Source organism: Gopherus flavomarginatus, chromosome 8 (genome assembly GCF_025201925.1).
Source record: "Gopherus flavomarginatus isolate rGopFla2 chromosome 8, rGopFla2.mat.asm, whole genome shotgun sequence".
NCBI classification, from domain to species: domain Eukaryota; kingdom Metazoa; phylum Chordata; order Testudines; family Testudinidae; genus Gopherus; species Gopherus flavomarginatus.
Genome location: NC_066624.1, coordinates 853,316 through 869,376, shown reverse-complemented (window position 1 = coordinate 869,376; position 16,061 = coordinate 853,316). Strand labels below are relative to the sequence as shown.

The 16,061-nt window shown below is 56.9% G+C and overlaps 1 protein-coding gene across 4 annotated transcripts in view; it reads left to right on the top strand.

The window, feature by feature from the left end:
- Nucleotides 1-66: 66 nt before the first annotated feature.
- Nucleotides 67-16,061, top strand: part of MED12 (mediator complex subunit 12) — an 80,761-nt gene continuing 64,766 nt past the window's right edge. For 3 of the 4 annotated variants that reach the window (XM_050964874.1, XM_050964875.1, XM_050964873.1), the window contains exons 1-13: nucleotides 67-278; nucleotides 5,348-5,452; nucleotides 6,409-6,600; nucleotides 7,865-8,024; nucleotides 9,484-9,659; nucleotides 9,845-9,955; nucleotides 10,481-10,735; nucleotides 12,182-12,328; nucleotides 12,713-12,812; nucleotides 13,170-13,306; nucleotides 14,376-14,507; nucleotides 15,003-15,129; nucleotides 15,541-15,770. In XM_050964874.1, the coding sequence (XP_050820831.1) occupies nucleotides 180-278; nucleotides 5,348-5,452; nucleotides 6,409-6,600; nucleotides 7,865-8,024; nucleotides 9,484-9,659; nucleotides 9,845-9,955; nucleotides 10,481-10,735; nucleotides 12,182-12,328; nucleotides 12,713-12,812; nucleotides 13,170-13,306; nucleotides 14,376-14,507; nucleotides 15,003-15,129; nucleotides 15,541-15,770 (1,971 nt within the window). In that variant the 5' untranslated portion in view covers nucleotides 67-179. The remainder of the gene's footprint in view (nucleotides 279-5,347; nucleotides 5,453-6,408; nucleotides 6,601-7,864; nucleotides 8,025-9,483; nucleotides 9,660-9,844; nucleotides 9,956-10,480; nucleotides 10,736-12,181; nucleotides 12,329-12,712; nucleotides 12,813-13,169; nucleotides 13,307-14,375; nucleotides 14,508-15,002; nucleotides 15,130-15,540; nucleotides 15,771-16,061) is intronic. The other variant, XM_050964876.1, reaches the window with a different exon arrangement.

Here is a 16,061-nt window from a genome sequence, read left to right as displayed (position 1 = left end):
ACCTCGCTCGGCAGTTTCCGTCAGTGCCGGGATCCGGCTCGGGAAGCTCCGACCTCGCTCGGCAGTTTCCGTGAGTGCCGGGTGCTGGTTCGGGCCCACTCGGCTGGTTCCGCCGTTCCTTGTTGTGGCCCGGCCGTGTCTCTCCCCCAGCCTCGCCGGCCCCGCCACCCCCCCCGGCGATGGCGGCCTTCGGGATCCTGAGCTACGAGCACCGGCCCCTGAAGCGGCCGCGCCTGGGGCCGCCCGACGTCTACCCGCAGGACCCCAAGCAGAAGGAGGTGCGGGCCGGGGCCCCGCTAGAGGGAGCCAGGCTGGGTCGGGGGCGTGACCGGGCCTGGGGGACCCGGCGGTACAGTGTGGGGGATGGGCCCTGTCGCTGAGGGGCCCTGTCCCGGGGGTGTGTGGGGGGATGGGCCCTGTCGCTGAGGGGCCCTGTCCCGGGGGTGTGTGGGGATGGGCCCTGTCGCTGAGGGGTCCTGTCCCGGGGGTGTGGGGGGATGGGCCCTGTCGCTGAGGGGTCCTGTCCCTGCGGGGTGTGGGGGGATGGGCCCTGTCGCTGAGGGGCCCTGTCCCTGTGGGGTGTGGGGGGATGGGCCCTGTCGCTGAGGGACCCTGTCCCTGCAGGGTGTGTGGGGATGGGCCCTGTCGCTGAGGGGCCCTGTCCCTGCGGGGTGTGGGGATGGGCCCTGTCGCTGAGGGGTCCTGTCCCTGCGGGGTGTGGGGGGATGGGCCCTGTCGCTGAGGGGCCCTGTCCCGGGGCTGTGGGGGGATGGGCCCTGTCGCTGAGGGGCCCTGTCCCTGTCGGGTGTGGGGGGATGGGCCCTGTCGCTGAGGGGCCCTGTCCCTGAGGGGTGTGTGGGGATGGGCCCTGTCGCTGAGGGGTCCTGTCCCAGCTGGGTGTGGGGATGGGCCCTGTCGCTGAGGGGTCCTGTCCCAGCTGGGTGTGGGGATGGACCCTGTCGCTGAGGGGTCCTGTCCCTGTGGGCTGTGGGGATGGGCCCTGTCGCTGAGGGGCCCTGTCCCTGTGGGGTGTGGGGGGATGGGCCCTGTCGCTGAGGGGCCCTGTCCCTGTGGGGTGTGGGGGGATGGGCCCTGTCGCTGAGGGGCCCTGTCCCTGCGGGGTGTGTGGGGATGGGCCCTGTCGCTGAGGGGCCCTGTCCCTGCAGGGTGTGGGGGGATGGGCCCTGTCACTGAGGGGTCCTGTCCCTGCGGGGTGTGGGGGGATGGGCCCTGTCGCTGAGGGGTCCTGTCCCTGCGAGGTGTGGGGGGATGGGCCCTGTCGCTGAGGGGTCCTGTCCCTGCGGGGTGTGGGGGGATGGGCCCTGTCGCTGAGGGGTCCTGTCCCTGCGGGGTGTGGGGGGATGGGCCCTGTCGCTGAGGGGTCCTGTCCCTGCGGGGTGTGGGGGGATGGGCCCTGTCGCTGAGGGGCCCTGTCCCTGCGGGGTGTGGGGGGATGGGCCCTGTCGCTGAGGGGTCCTGTCCCTGCGGGGTGTGTGGGGATGGGCCCTGTCGCTGAGGGGTCCTGTCCCAGCGGGGTGTGTGGGGATGGGCCCTGTCGCTGAGGGGCCCTGTCCCTGTCGGCTGTGGGGGGATGGGCCCTGTCGCTGAGGGACCCTGTCCCTGCGGGGTGTGGGGGGATGGGCCCTGTCGCTGAGGGGCCCTGTCCCGGGGGTGTGGGGGGATGGGCCCTGTCGCTGAGGGGTCCTGTCCCGGGGGTGTGGGGGGATGGGCCCTGTCGCTGAGGGGCCCTGTCCCGGGGGTGTGGGGGGATGGGCCCTGTCGCTGAGGGGCCCTGTCCCGGGGGTGTGGGGGGATGGGCCCTGTCGCTGAGGGGTCCTGTCCCGGGGGTGTGGGGGGATGGGCCCTGTCGCTGAGGGGCCCTGTCCCTGTGGGGTGTGTGGGGATGGGCCCTGTCGCTGAGGGGCCTTGTCCCGGGGGTGTGGGGGGATGGGCCCTGTCGCTGAGGGGCCTTGTCCCGGGGGTGTGGGGGGATGGGCCCTGTCGCTGAGGGGCCCTGTCCCTGTGGGGTGTGTGGGGATGGGCCCTGTCGCTGAGGGGTCCTGTCCCTGTGGGGTGTGTGGGGATGGGCCCTGTCGCTGAGGGGCCCTGTCCCTGTGGGGTGTGTGGGGATGGGCCCTGTCGCTGAGGGGCCCTGTCCCTGTGGGGTGTGTGGGGATGGGCCCTGTCGCTGAGGGGTCCTGTCCCGGGGGTGTGGGGGGATGGGCCCTGTCGCTGAGGGGCCCTGTCCCGGGGGTGTGTGGGGATGGGCCCTGTCGCTGAGGGGCCCTGTCCCTGTGGGGTGTGTGGGGATGGGCCCTGTCGCTGAGGGGTCCTGTCCCTGCGGGGGTATGGGGATGGGCCCTGTCGCTGAGGGGTCCTGTCCCTGCGGGGTGTGGGGGGATGGGCCCTGTCGCTGAGGGGTCCTGTCCCTGCGAGGTGTGGGGGGATGGGCCCTGTCACTGAGGGACCCTGTCCCTGCGGGGTGTGGGGATGGGCCCTGTCGCTGAGGGGCCCTGTCCCTGTCGGGTGTGGGGGGATGGGCCCTGTCGCTGAGGGACCCTGTCCCTGCGGGGTGTGGGGGGATGGGCCCTGTCGCTGAGGGGTCCTGTCCCTGCGAGGTGTGTGGGGATGGGCCCTGTCGCTGAGGGGTCCTGTCCCTGCGAGGTGTGTGGGGATGGGCCCTGTCGCTGAGGGGCCCTGTCCCGGGGCTGTGGGGGGATGGGCCCTGTCGCTGAGGGGCCCTGTCCCGGGGCTGTGGGGGGATGGGCCCTGTCGCTGAGGGGCCCTGTCCCTGCGGAGTGTGGGGGGATGGGCCCTGTCGCTGAGGGGTCCTGTCCCGGGGGTTTGGGGGGATGGGCCCTGTCGCTGAGGGGCCCTGTCCCTGTGGGGTGTGGGGGGATGGGCCCTGTCGCTGAGGGACCCTGTCCCTGTGGGGTGTGGGGGGATGGGCCCTGTCGCTGAGGGGTCCTGTCCCTGCGGGGTGTGTGGGGATGGGCCCTGTCGCTGAGGGGTCCTGTCCCTGCGAGGTGTGTGGGGATGGGCCCTGTCGCTGAGGGGCCTTGTCCCGGGGGTGTGGGGGGATGGGCCCTGTCGCTGAGGGGCCCTGTCCCGGGGCTGTGGGGGGATGGGCCCTGTCGCTGAGGGACCCTGTCCCTGTGGGGTGTGGGGGGATGGGCCCTGTCACTGAGGGGTCCTGTCCCTGCGGGGTGTGTGGGGATGGGCCCTGTCGCTGAGGGGCCCTGTCCCGGGGGGGTGTGGGGATGGGCCCTGTCGCTGAGGGGCCCTGTCCCTGTGGGGTGTGGGGGGATGGGCCCTGTCGCTGAGGGGTCCTGTCCCTGTGGGGTGTGGGGGGATGGGCCCTGTCGCTGAGGGGCCCTGTCCCGGGGGTGTGTGGGGATGGGCCCTGTCGCTGAGGGGCCCTGTCCCTGTGGGGTGTGGGGGGATGGGCCCTGTCGCTGAGGGGCCCTGTCCCGGGGGTGTGTGGGGATGGGCCCTGTCGCTGAGGGGTCCTGTCCCTGCGGGGTGTGGGGGGATGGGCCCTGTCGCTGAGGGGTCCTGTCCCGGGGGTGTGTGGGGATGGGCCCTGTCGCTGAGGGGCCCTGTCCCGGGGGTGTGGGGGGATGGGCCCTGTCGCTGAGGGGTCCTGTTCCTGCTGGGTGTGGGGATGGGCCCTGTCGCTGAGGGGCCCTGTCCCGGGGGTGTGGGGGGATGGGCCCTGTGGGGTGTGTGGGGGATGGGCCCTGTCGCTGAGGGGTCCTGTCCCGGGGGTGTGTGGGGATGGGCCCTGTCGCTGAGGGGCCCTGTCCCGGGGGTGTGGGGGGATGAGCCCTGTCGCTGAGGGGCCCTGTCCCTGCGGGGTGTGGGGGGATGGGCCCTGTCACTGAGGGGTCCTGTCCCTGAGGAGTGTGGGGGGATGGGCCCTGTCGCTGAGGGGTCCTGTCCCTGCTGGGTGTGGGGATGGGCCCTGTCGCTGAGGGGCCCTGTCCCGGGGGTGTTGGGGGATGGGCCCTGTGGGGTGTGTGGGGGATGGGCCCTGTCGCTGAGGGGTCCTATCCCGGGGGTGTGTGGGGATGGGCCCTGTCCCTGCGGGGTGTGGGGGGATGGGCCCTGTCGCTGAGGGGCCCTGTCCCTGCGGGGTGTGGGGGGATGGGCCCTGTCGCTGAGGGGTCCTGTCCCTATGAGGTGTGGGGGGATGGGCCCTGTGGGGTGTGGGGGGATAGGCCCTGTCCTTGAGGGGCCCTGTCCCTGTGAGGTGTGGGGGGATGGGCCTCGTCACTGAGGGGTCCTGTCCCTGTGGGATGTGGGGGGGGGGGTAGGCCCTGTATCTGAGGGGTCCTTTCCCTGTGGGTTGTGTGTGGGGATGGGCCCTGTCGCTGAGGGGTCCTGTCCCAGCTGGGTGTGGGGATGGGCCCTGTCGCTGAGGGGTCCTGTCCCTGCGGGGTGTGTGGGGATGGGCGCTGTCGCTGAGGGGCCCTGTCCCGGGGGTGTGGGGGGATGGGCCCTGTCGCTGAGGGGTCCTGTCCCTGCGGGGTGTGGGGGGGTGGGTCCTGTCGCTGAGGGGCCCTGTCCCTGCGGGGTGTGGGGGGATGGGCCCTGTCGCTGAGGGGCCCTGTCCCTGCGGGGTGTGGGGGGATGGACCCTGTCGCTGAGGGGTCCTGTCCCAGCTGGGTGTGGGGATGGGCCCTGTCGCTGAGGGGTCCTGTCCCAGCTGGGTGTGGGGATGGGCCCTGTCGCTGAGGGGTCCTGTCCCTGTGGGGTGTGGGGGGATGGGCCCTGTCGCTGAGGGGCCCTGTCCCTGCGGGGTGTGGGGGGATGGGCCCTGTTGCTGAGGGGTCCTGTCCCTGTGGGTTGTGTGTGGGGATGGGCCCTGTCTCTGAGGGGTCCTTTCCCTGTGGGGGGGTGGGCCCCGCCGCTGAGGGGTCCTGTGGGTGTGGGGGGATGGGCCCCGTCGCTGAGGGGTCCTGCCCCAGGAGTGTGGTGTGGGGGGATGGGCCCCGTCGCTGAGGGGTCCTGCCCCAGGGGGTGTGCTGGGATGGGCCCTGTCTCTGAGCAGTTCTGTCCCCAGGAGGTGTGGGGGATGAGCCCTGTCGCTGAGAGGTTCTGCCCCCAGGAAGGTGTTGGGATGAGCCCCATTGCTGAGGGGATCCTGTCCCTGTGGAGATCAGCGGATGAGGCTGGGAAGTTGCCCTCCCTCAGAGAGGGCTGTGGCAGGGACCAGTAGGGGAGGATAACCTCCTTTCTCTCACTATCTAATCCCGTGTCTCCAGGCTGGGCTACTGGGGCAGCTGCATGGCTTGTGTACAGATGCACTGCCATGCAGCATTCCCTTACTCCTTCTCTTGCACAGGATGAGCTCACTGCTTTAAATGTGAAGCAGGGTTTCAATAATCAGCCAGCAGTCTCTGGAGATGAACATGGTACTGCCAAAAATGTCAACTTTAATCCAGCTAAGGTGAGATCTCCGCAGGGCTTTGGGGGCCAAGCCCCACTGCATCAAGTCCCTCTTCCTAGGGTTCCCAGGGGTAGGCCTTGTTCTTAATGATTTCTTCACCCAGACTGGGTGATGATTAGTGTGGTGGTTCTAGATCCTGGCCCACAGCCAGGGTCTTTGGGATAGGAGTTCTAGGGAGGACAGGTTTACACTCTTGTGATGATCTGGCCTATCACTTTCCCAAGGCTAAGCTCTAGGAGTGTCTATCCTCCTTTGTGGTGGTGGGCTGCTGTGTTCCCAAGCTTGGTGGGAGAGTAGGCTGCTCAGCTCCTGACCCACAGTGTTGGTGATGTGGTGGCAGAGCTTTATCCACAGCTGTTGATAACTAGTACCTAGGTGCCCCATCCTGACAGGTCACTGGCTCACATGAGCTGCAAATTAAGTAGGAGGTTAGAACATCGGTATTGGCTTGATGCTGGGACATTGCTGTGGTGAATAAGAAGTTGTATGTTTGGAAGACAGACTTCTCTGTTGATGCAAACACGAAGCTGGGAGTCATGAGATGCCTGTGCCTCAGTTTGGCCTCCTGTACAATGCGTTACCTTCCCACTGATATCCTCGGATGGAAGGCCATTGGGAAATGCCAAATGTTGGGTTCTTCTGCCAAAGAATTAGAGGCGTTCATTCCAGCAGTGCTAAAGCCAGGCTATTTTAGCGCTGCAATTCAGAAGTTCCCTTATTGAGGTATTCTCAGTCCTGCTGCAGATAGTCGTCTTGTTGACTGAAGCAAAGGGAGCCATTGGCTGTTTTTGGTGATTGGGTTTTGGAAGTTCACGATGATGAGACTTTGAGGATAATAGCAAATGTTTGTAACTAATTAATAAAGCCAAGCCTCTCCCAGAGACTGACAAGGGGTTAGTGTGTAGCTCACAGAACCCAGTTCTGTGAGAGGCTTCTTACCCTTTTCTCTTTTTCAGATTAGTTCAAATTTTAGCAGCATTATTGCAGAGAAGCTGCGCTGCAACACGCTGCCTGACACGGGAAGACGGAAACCTCAGGTGAACCAGAAGGATAATTTCTGGCTGGTGACGGCACGCTCTCAGAGTGCCATAAACAACTGGTTCACAGATCTGTCTGGAACTAAGCCCCTTACTCACCTAGCTAAAAAGGTATGTTGCAGGTGAGGCTGCAAAGAAAGGTAGAAGATGTGCTGCCTGAGCTCTTCCCTCACCTGGTTTTTTGGGTATTGTCTATTTTTGAGGACTGCAGTGGAGGTTTTGCGGTTTGAAGAGGTTGTTCTCTCTCCACATCAGATTGGTTATAGTTCTCAGAATGTGTGGCCAGGACTCATCTTGGGCTGTAGAGCTAAGGTTCCCAGTTATTCAGAGACAAGGCTAAACTTTGTCTCATGGCATGTAGAGCTTGAATGTTTCATTTGAATTTTGATTGGTTTTAAGGGAGCTATTTCCCAGCAGGGAAGAGAAGCTACGGCTCCACGCCTGCCAGGGACAGAGAACTCTGGGGCTGCAGGCGCTGGTGTTCTCAGTCCCCAGCAGGTGCGGGGCCAACCTAGTGCCCAGCAGAGAAGAGAATCTGGGGCCCTGCGCCTGCTGGGGACAGAGTACTCCAGGGCTGCAGGCACTGGTGTTCTCTGTCCTTGTGGCTTTTCTCCAGCTTCTCTCTGGATTCATATATTATGTAATATTAAATATGTTTTTTGTATTATTTAATGTACAATACAAAATAAGCCTTGAAAAATTGTTGGCGCCTGCCACGCTCTTCTGAAAACATGAATGTGCTACTGGTCACAAAAAGGTTGGGGACCACTGGTGTATAATGTAGAGGCTAGAGCAGAGGTAGTCAATTTATTTTTTGTCAAGGTCCAAATTTCTTAGTCCAGGTATAATCAAGGTCCACACTCCAGAGAAAATAATAAAACAACAACAATGATAATAAATAAATAAAAAGTTTTCAGGGTCCGTTCAAAAGCATCTGGTGGTCTGAATTTGGCCCATGGTCTGCCTATTGACTACCTCTGGGCTAGAGTTTGCCAGGTCCTAGAGTTCAGGGCCCCTGCGGGTAAAAGTCAGTTTTCACAGGCTGTTAGTGTGTCTTTTGTACGTACACACTTCTTGACTCGTTATCCACCTTCCCTTAAGAACTGTGTTTATGACAGACTTGCCTCTTTGCAGTGCCTTTCCCCAGTTTCCTGCTTCATTTCTCATGTGTTGCACTGCAGCTCTGGTGCTGTTGCCTGCTGACCCAGGAAAATGTTCTTTATGTTGTAACTGCCCTGATGGAATGGCACAAGCTGTGTGATACTTAGTTTGTGCACGGTTGTCCAGGCACAAGGGTGGTAGTGGATGTTACTCTGGGGTGATTCCTTTCTGGATCCTCAGACGCAAGCTTTTCCCTTTTTCTGCCCTGTTCTAGGTACCCATCTTTAGTAAGAAGGAGGAGGTCTTTGGTTACTTGGCAAAATACACTGTTCCAGTGATGAGAGCAGCCTGGCTGATCAAAATGACTTGCGCCTACTATGCTGCCATCACAGAAACTAAGGTGAAAAAACGGCACGTCATTGATCCCTTTATTGGTAAGTGCCTTGAGTGGAGTCTTGGCCTTTTCCCTACCAGGTACTTCCTCAATAGAATAGTAGTTGTTAAGGATGAAAAAGATCTATTTGGCCACATCTGCCCTAGCCGGGAGGCTATATGCAGTGTATGCAGCCAGGATGTGTCCCAGGATGTTAGAGAGACAAGGTGGGTGAGGTGACCTGAAGAAGAGCTCTCTTTGGCTCGAAAGCTTGTCTCTCTCACCAACAAAAGTTGTCCCAATAAAATATATTACCTCACCCACCTTATCTTTCTAACCAGGAGGGGGCAGCACAGGCTTCCTTCTACTGGATCATGACTGCTGTTTTCATCCTTCTAGTTACATCCCAGGCAATGGGGCTTCAACCTGTTCCCTTGGACAACAGACAAATACATCTTCCTGAGAACGAATATTTTCTGATAGTCTTTCACAGTTCACTCTCATGACTCCTCCTTACACCCTGTGTGTTCCTCTCCTGAACAACCCCATTCCCTCCTTGGTGTTTACACCTTTAACATATTTGTGGACTCTTATGTCTGCCCTTAGGTGTGTCTTAGCCAAGATGCATTTCCCCCACAGAATCTCGTTCTGTTATTTCCTGCATGTTTCCAGCCTCGCTGGGCCTCTTTGGATCGTGGCTCTGGCCTCTGTGGAGTTTCAGGATCCTTCCAATTAGCAGCATACGGCAAAGCCTGTCTGTTATGGTTTATATTGCTGCCCTTCACAATAGTATCTGAGCACTTTCCACTCTAAAGAAATAGCAGGAGGGACTTCATGAAGTCTCTGCTCCTCTCTCTTTCTGGGACAGAGACTACACTCTAGCTGTTTTATTTTATTGGGTTGGTTGATTAATATGTTTGTTTACATAGTTTTGTTTTATTTAATCTCCTGATCTCCTCTGGAAGTTTTTTCCACAACTCAACCCCTTCAAGCATGCTTTATTCCCAGTTCTCACCTGTCTTGTCCTGGGCTTTGTGATCTGAATCATCCCAGAGGAGCCAAAATATCTGGACAGTTCATGGAATTAAATTTGGACTTAATGTAGCTGGGACATACTTTATTAATTGCTTTGAAGATTAAGACCAAGGCCTTGAACATGTTGCTGACCCCATCTCTCAGATCACTAATGGGGATGCTACATCAGGCTGTCCTGACCCTGTCCTCTCCTGCTTCCCTCCATCCCATTGCTCTTGCCAGATCTTCAACAAAGTCGTTTAAGGAATCTTCCTTCCTAACGAACTGCTGTCCTGTATTTTGTGTTAAAGACCTGCTTTAAAATGCAGTTCAGAATTTGTCCCTTGTTCTCCACCTTTCCCTGGAACCCACAGGTGTATCTCTTTCCTTGTGGTTTTTCTTCCATCACAGGAACTCTTTGACTCTCCCGCCCCATGCCTGGATCAGCCCTCTCCCATTCCTCTTCCTGTTTACCTACTCACTGATGACTGTCTTCTTCGTTCCAGAGTGGACACAGATCATCACCAAATACCTGTCAGAGCAGCTGCAGAAGATTTCTGAGTTCTATAGGCAGCTCTCTGGGCAAGGTTGTGGTTCACCATCTGGGCCCATGCCGCAGGAAGTGGAGCACGCTTTGAAACAATGGGACTACAATGAGAAACTGGCTATGTTCATGTTCCAGGTGAGATGCTGAAGGGAGCTGCTGGCTGGGGTAGGGTTTGCAAGGGATACTCAAGGCTCAGAAGTAATTTGTTTTTGCAAAATGTATTACCATCCCTGAATCCCTGGGTGGCCCAGCAGGAGGAATAGGGGTAGAATAGCTCCAGGATGTGCTTCCTTTGGTCCTCTCACTCTGTCTGTCTCCAGGACGGGATGCTGGACAGACATGAATTCCTTACCTGGGTGCTTGAATGCTTTGAGAAGATACGACCAGGAGAAGATGAATTGTTGAAACTGCTCTTACCTCTGCTGCTGCGGGTGAGAATTACTTCCTCCAGCACAGCTCTGGGGAACGCAAGCCACCTTGCACTAGTCTGGGGTGTTTTCTCAGCTGAGCGCCATCCCCCCTACATTAGCCACCAGCTATCAGAAGGGAATGCTGCTTATCCCACTACTTTCTGCTACTGCAGGGGGTTTTGTTCCTGCTCCTTGTCCCTGCCTTACCTATAACAGCTGGACTCTTGATGGTAGTAGTGTGTTCACTGGATGAAACTGAATAGACGTGGCTTTTCTCTTCTGCTCTCATAGCTGGTTCCAGCTAGACCCCCAAGCACCTGAGAAGGCAGGGACTGGGTGCATTGAGATCAATGGAGATGTTGCCCATGGTGCTCTGTGAATCTCACTGGTGCTTAAGTGACATTGTGATGACATTTTTCCCAAGGGTTCCCTTTGCTCTGGGCGAGGCTATGGCCCTATCCGTGAGGCATGATTGCACAGCATTGTGCTCTGGGGACTTCTATAGTGTTGCTTGGAACTGGGATGGTTTTTCCTTCTTCCCCACAGTACTCTGGAGAGTTCGTGCAGTCTGCATACCTGTCCAGGCGCTTGGCCTACTTCTGTACCCGCAGGCTTGCCATGCAGCTGGATGGCACGGGTGGGCATCTGCCCCACATCCTATCCGCACAGACGGGAGCTGCCCTCCCTTCAACACCTGCCCCTCAACCGGCTGCAGGAAATCCTCCCCCTAGTCCCTTCAGTGACTTGCTGCTCTGTCCCCAACACCGCCCAGTGGTATTTGGGCTCAGCTGCATTCTACAGGTAGGGTTTTGCTGGGTTCATATCAGTGGTGAAGGAGGCTGGAGCTCTGATTGGTCAACAGAAGACATTCTGGTTAAAATGTTAGTATGATGCAAAATCAGCATAGTACATACTAGAAACTGGCTGGCTGGTAGAACGGGAAATCATCACCAAAAGAGTGTGTTTCTAGTTGGATCCCACAGACATCCATTGTTGGCCCAATACTATCTAATATTTTTATCAGTGATCATTCCTGGTAAACTTTGTAGGTGACACAGATTAGTTGAGATGGTAAATAATGATGATGGGTCCCTGGACGCAATATACAGTTTTAAATATGGCAAAATACAAGGTTTTGCATCTGAGAATGCAGAATGTAGGTCTCAGTTGAAGGATGAGGGACTTTGTTCTGGACTTGGAAAAGGACTTAAAGATCGGACTTAATATAGGCCTAGGGAGGTGGTGTTACCTCTCTATATAGCATTGGTAAGTCCATTACTGGGATGCTGTATCCTGTTCTGGTGCCCACACTTTAAAAAGGTTGTTGAAAAACTGGAAGCGGTTTAGAGACAAGCCATAGTGATTAGAAGAGTGGAAAGTCTGCCTTGCAGTGAATGACTGAAGGAGGTCAGACTTTTTAGGTTACTGAAAAGTATGTTAAAAGAAAGGTGTCTTGATCATGGTCTATCAGTATCTACCTGCATGCGGAGAAGATTTCTGATAGCAGATGGCTCTTTCATCTAGCAGACAAAGGCAGAACAAGATTCAATGATTGGAAGTTGCATCTTGATAAATTCAAACTGCAAGTCTGGCATAAATTAACCATTGGAACAAGTTAGCTAGGGATGTCGTAGATTGTCCATCACTTGGAGTCCTTATATCAAGGCTTGTTGTCTTTCTAAAAGACCAACTGAAGTCCTGGGCTTGGTGCGGGAATCCCTTGGTGAAATACTTTGTCCTGTATTATGTGGGCTGTCTGACTATGGAACCTGTGTAGCAATGAATAAGAAACCCTGGGGCTCCAGGATTTGGGCTACATGTATCCCCCATCATGCTTCTGATTTATTTTCTAGTGAGTCCTTTCTGTGTCATTAATGTAACTTGCATGGCTGGGCTAACCGGGGAAATTCATGTGGTGTTATTGTGGGTCTTTATGAGCTGCATGCACCAGCTTCTTACTAGCCTAAGGCAATTTGGAGTTTTGGCCTTGGCTACTTAAACGTGTCTAGACTAAGTAAGCCAGTGCAGTAAATGCTGGGTAGCTTCCTGCGTGGAGAGAGGGCACCTCTGTACCTGAGCGCACACTCCAGCCTCGAAGCTCTTTCAGATGGGAGCCTATTCATAGGTGTGGTGAGGCTGAGGCTGGGGAGTATCTGTACAATCTGGGAACAGCCCTGCAGAGTGCGCTCGGACTCAGGAGTCAGGCTTGGATATGCTTAGTGCTTTTGCTTTGGCTGTCTGCTGCAGAGTATCATCCTGTGCTGCCCAAGTGCTCTGGTCTGGCATTACTCCTTGACTGACAGCAGGATAAAGACTGGCTCTCCACTGGACCATCTGCCTATTGCCCCCTCCAACCTGCCCATGCCTGGGGGGAACTCGGCCTTCACCCAGCAGGTGAGCAGCTTTCAAAGGAGGGAGTGTTGGGGGCCCAGGATGTTAGCCGTACCCCAGTCCATTCAGGCTTATCTCTCCATATTAAGCAGCAGCGCTTCTGGCTGTGCTCCTGCCACTGCTGAGCCTGAGCGGTTGAGGCACTGAGAGATGCAGGAGGCCTCTCCTTCCTTTGTGCTGCAAGAAGGGCACCCATGGACCTGGGAAGTGGGTAGAATCTCTTGTGCCTGAGGCAGCCAGTGCACCACTTGGGGATGGGCAACGTCTCTCTCGCCTTGTGCCTCAGGCAGGGCAGCAGGCATTCCCTGGGTTCTGCTGGCAGCTCTCTGTGCTGCAAGTTTATTCTGGCCACCCTTGCATGTGTTTATGGAATTTCTTTGCCTTTAGGTTCGGGCGAAGCTCCGTGAGATTGAGCAGCAGATAAAGGAGCGTGGCCAGGCTGTTGAGGTCCGCTGGTCATTTGACAAGTGCCAGGAAACCACTGCAGGTAACTTACTGCAGGATCTGCAGTCTCTTCTCCCTATCCCTAGCATCAGATGTGTTAGTCTGAGCCAGTGCCCTAAGGAGCTCCATGTCCAGTCATCCTCTCTTTGGCTTGTCGCTTGTTTCTGCTCATTTGACCACAGTGAGAAGAACGCAGATGGATCTTGCTCTTTCCCAGGCTCAGAGCCTTGTGGGGATCAGGCCTACACCCCGCCCCCAACCACAGGTTGTGTCTCCTGTCTCCCGTGCTCTGAGCTCGCAGAGATTTGGGGCTTTGCCTTCTGTGTTCTGAGGTCTGTGATATCAGTTGCCCAAATGCTTCCTCACGCACACTGCCGTTTCCTTCCCTGTCTTGCTCCAGGGTTCACTATCGGCCGGGTTCTGCACACTTTGGAAGTTCTGGACAGTCACAGCTTTGAGAGATCTGACTTCAGCAACTCTTTGGATTCCCTGTACAACAGGATATTTGGGCTGGGACCAAGCAAAGACAGTCATGAGGTGGGTGATGGGCCACACTGGTGATGCCCTGTGCTGGTACAGGTGCCAGTTTAGGGGGGTTGTTCTTTTTCAGGTTTATGTCCAACTGGCACCATGAGGGAACTAGCTACTTGGGTGGTGCATGAAAAATGGTCCATTGCAGACAAGACATTGGAACTCTATTGAAGGGGGTGTCTGTGCAGCCCTGGGTTAGGGAGAGAGCCCATGTAGAGAAAGTGAGGTGTGCATTGTGAGAGCCTATGGTAAGGGCTGCCTGTATTTCTGAGGGAGGGGAAGCCTGTGCAGGCATGGGGGAGGTGGTGTCTGGTGCTGCTGAGTAGCATTCCGTACAGCTGACAATGACTGTCCTGAGCAGAGGCATAGCCCCAGCCCTCTGTGAAATGGGAATTGCCTTTGACGAGGGGGTGGTTTCTTTGATCTGTAAAAACATGCTGTATAAATACACGAAAACCAAATGTTAAACAACCCATCCAGGAAATGACAACTCGTGTTAATACCGGGTGTGGGGGTGGGGGAGGGGAAGCTGTGCAGGGAGCTTCCAAGGGCATGACTTTGGTCCTGCTGGATTCTTTGGGATCCAGGAGCTGCTAGGTCATGCTTTTTTACCACAACTGAGCATGGAAAGTAGCATGTCTTGGATAGCTGGGACCCAAACGACTAGAGGTTTGGAGGTCGGTCGGTCAGTCAGTCAGTATCAGCACCCATAAGCAAACTGGGATCCAAGGCAGTCTCTGAAGGGCTGGGGTAATTTGCTTGGTGAGCTTGGACCCAGCCTGACCCCAAAAAGGAGGAATTCCATGAAGAAAGCCCTGCTTTGGGATTTCCCAGGGGTGTGTGGTGCAGTTCCCCCTCTGTGTGGTCTGCATAAAGCGTGGAAACCCCGTTTCAGACTCTGGCTTGGTGTGTGTTCTGTGTGTACTGGGAAGAGAGGAGTAGAGCAGATTCCAGGCTGGTTGGCTTCCTGCTGATCACCTTCCTTTGTGTCCTGACTGCCTGTGTCCACAAGAGCAGTGAACTCTTACTTGTGGTTCAGTGCTTCACCATCATGCCTGTGTTCTGATCTCCCCAGATCTCCCCAGATGATGACGCAGTGGTGGCCTTGCTGTGTGAGTGGGCTGTGAGCTGTAAGCGCTCTGGCCGCCACAGGGCTATGGTTGTGGCTAAACTGCTGGAAAAGCGGCAAGCGGAGATAGAGGCTGAGGTGAGTCCTTGTCCCTGCTGGACCCTGGAAGTCTTTGAACAGCAGCTAATAGTTGGAATGAGAACAGTAGTTGCTGAGTTGGTCACTGGGGATAAAGCATGCGTGACCTTCTCCAAAGAAGAGCTCTCCCATAACTATGTAGTGAGGTTGTGTCTCTAGAACTGATAGGCGGAAGCCTGCTAGCTGAGTATTGGAGGCCAAAAGCCTTTTGGTGCTAGTGCCTTTGGCATGAACATTTACTTTGACCAATAGTAGGCCAGAGACCACCCCACTGTATGGGACTGCTGTATGTGTCTCTCGGGTTCTCTGGAGCACAGATACAGAAGCACTAGGTCTCCTCAGAGGCTGTGCATAGTGGGTTATGGGAAGGTTCCGTGGGACTGGCTTTCTCCAATGGGGGGAGGTTCTCTCTAAAAAGACAATGTCTGTCTTTGGGAGTGGGGGACAATGAGTTCTCCTCCTGGCAGCAGCCTGTATTCATGTCTCTCTCTACAGAGATGTGGGGACTCTGAAGTTGTGGATGAGAAAGGCTCCATCTCCTCAGGTTCCCTCTCAGCAGCCAGCACACCTGTCTTCCAGGACGTCCTCATGCAGTTCCTCGACACTCAGGCTCCCGTGCTAAGTATGTAACAAGAACTCGCTAATGTCCAGCCTTCCCTCTCCCTTGAGCCCTGGTCATACCCAAGAGTCTCACTTGGACTCTGGAGAGGAGGGGATGCAGCCCGGAGGGCAAGACATAGGATGGGATGAGGAAATGTAACTGCTGCTGAGATTAACTGGAGAGGAGGCCAAGCATTTAGTTGCTGTCTCTGCCAGCTGTGTGCTCTGGCCTTGATCCCCACTGTGCTTTCCTAGCCCTGCCTTGAATCCTGCCGGGTGGTTGAGGGGCCTCTAGAAAACTCTACCTCTAGCCCTGCAAAAGGACATCCCTGGGTTAGATATTGGGCAGGTGGCCAGTGTTGCTCAGAGCAGTGCTGGAGGGAGGACTCTGTAGTGCCACCTGCTCCTTCATGTGCCGTTGCTGTGTCTCCAGTGGACCCAGGGAATGAAAGTGAGAAGGTGGAGTTCTTCAACCTGGTGCTGCTGTTCTGTGAGCTGATCCGACATGACGTCTTCTCTCACAACATCTATATGTGCACACTCATCTCCCGGGGTGACCTGGCCATGGACTCGCATGGGCCCCGCCCTCCCTCACCCTTTGATGACCCTGCCGAGGAGCATGACAGAAAGGAGGGGATGGGCAACAGTGGCATCAAGCTGGAGGTAAGGAACACCAACTCTCATGGCCCCTTCCCAAGTGCTCCTTCCTGAGTGTCCTGACGTCCTGGACTTGTCCCCTGCAAAGTACCTGCACTTGCCACCTGCCTTCTCCCTCCCCCAAGGCTAATCCTATAAAACTTCAGCCCGAAGATGAAGGGTTAAATTCTAAGCTGCTGAAAAGGGCCTGTGGCATGGAGAAGGCTCTGGAGCCATGATTCTATCGCTCATGCCATGCAGCCCAGGTCTAATAAGACAGCATGTAATAAGCTACTCAGGGTTTGAAAACCAAAGGGG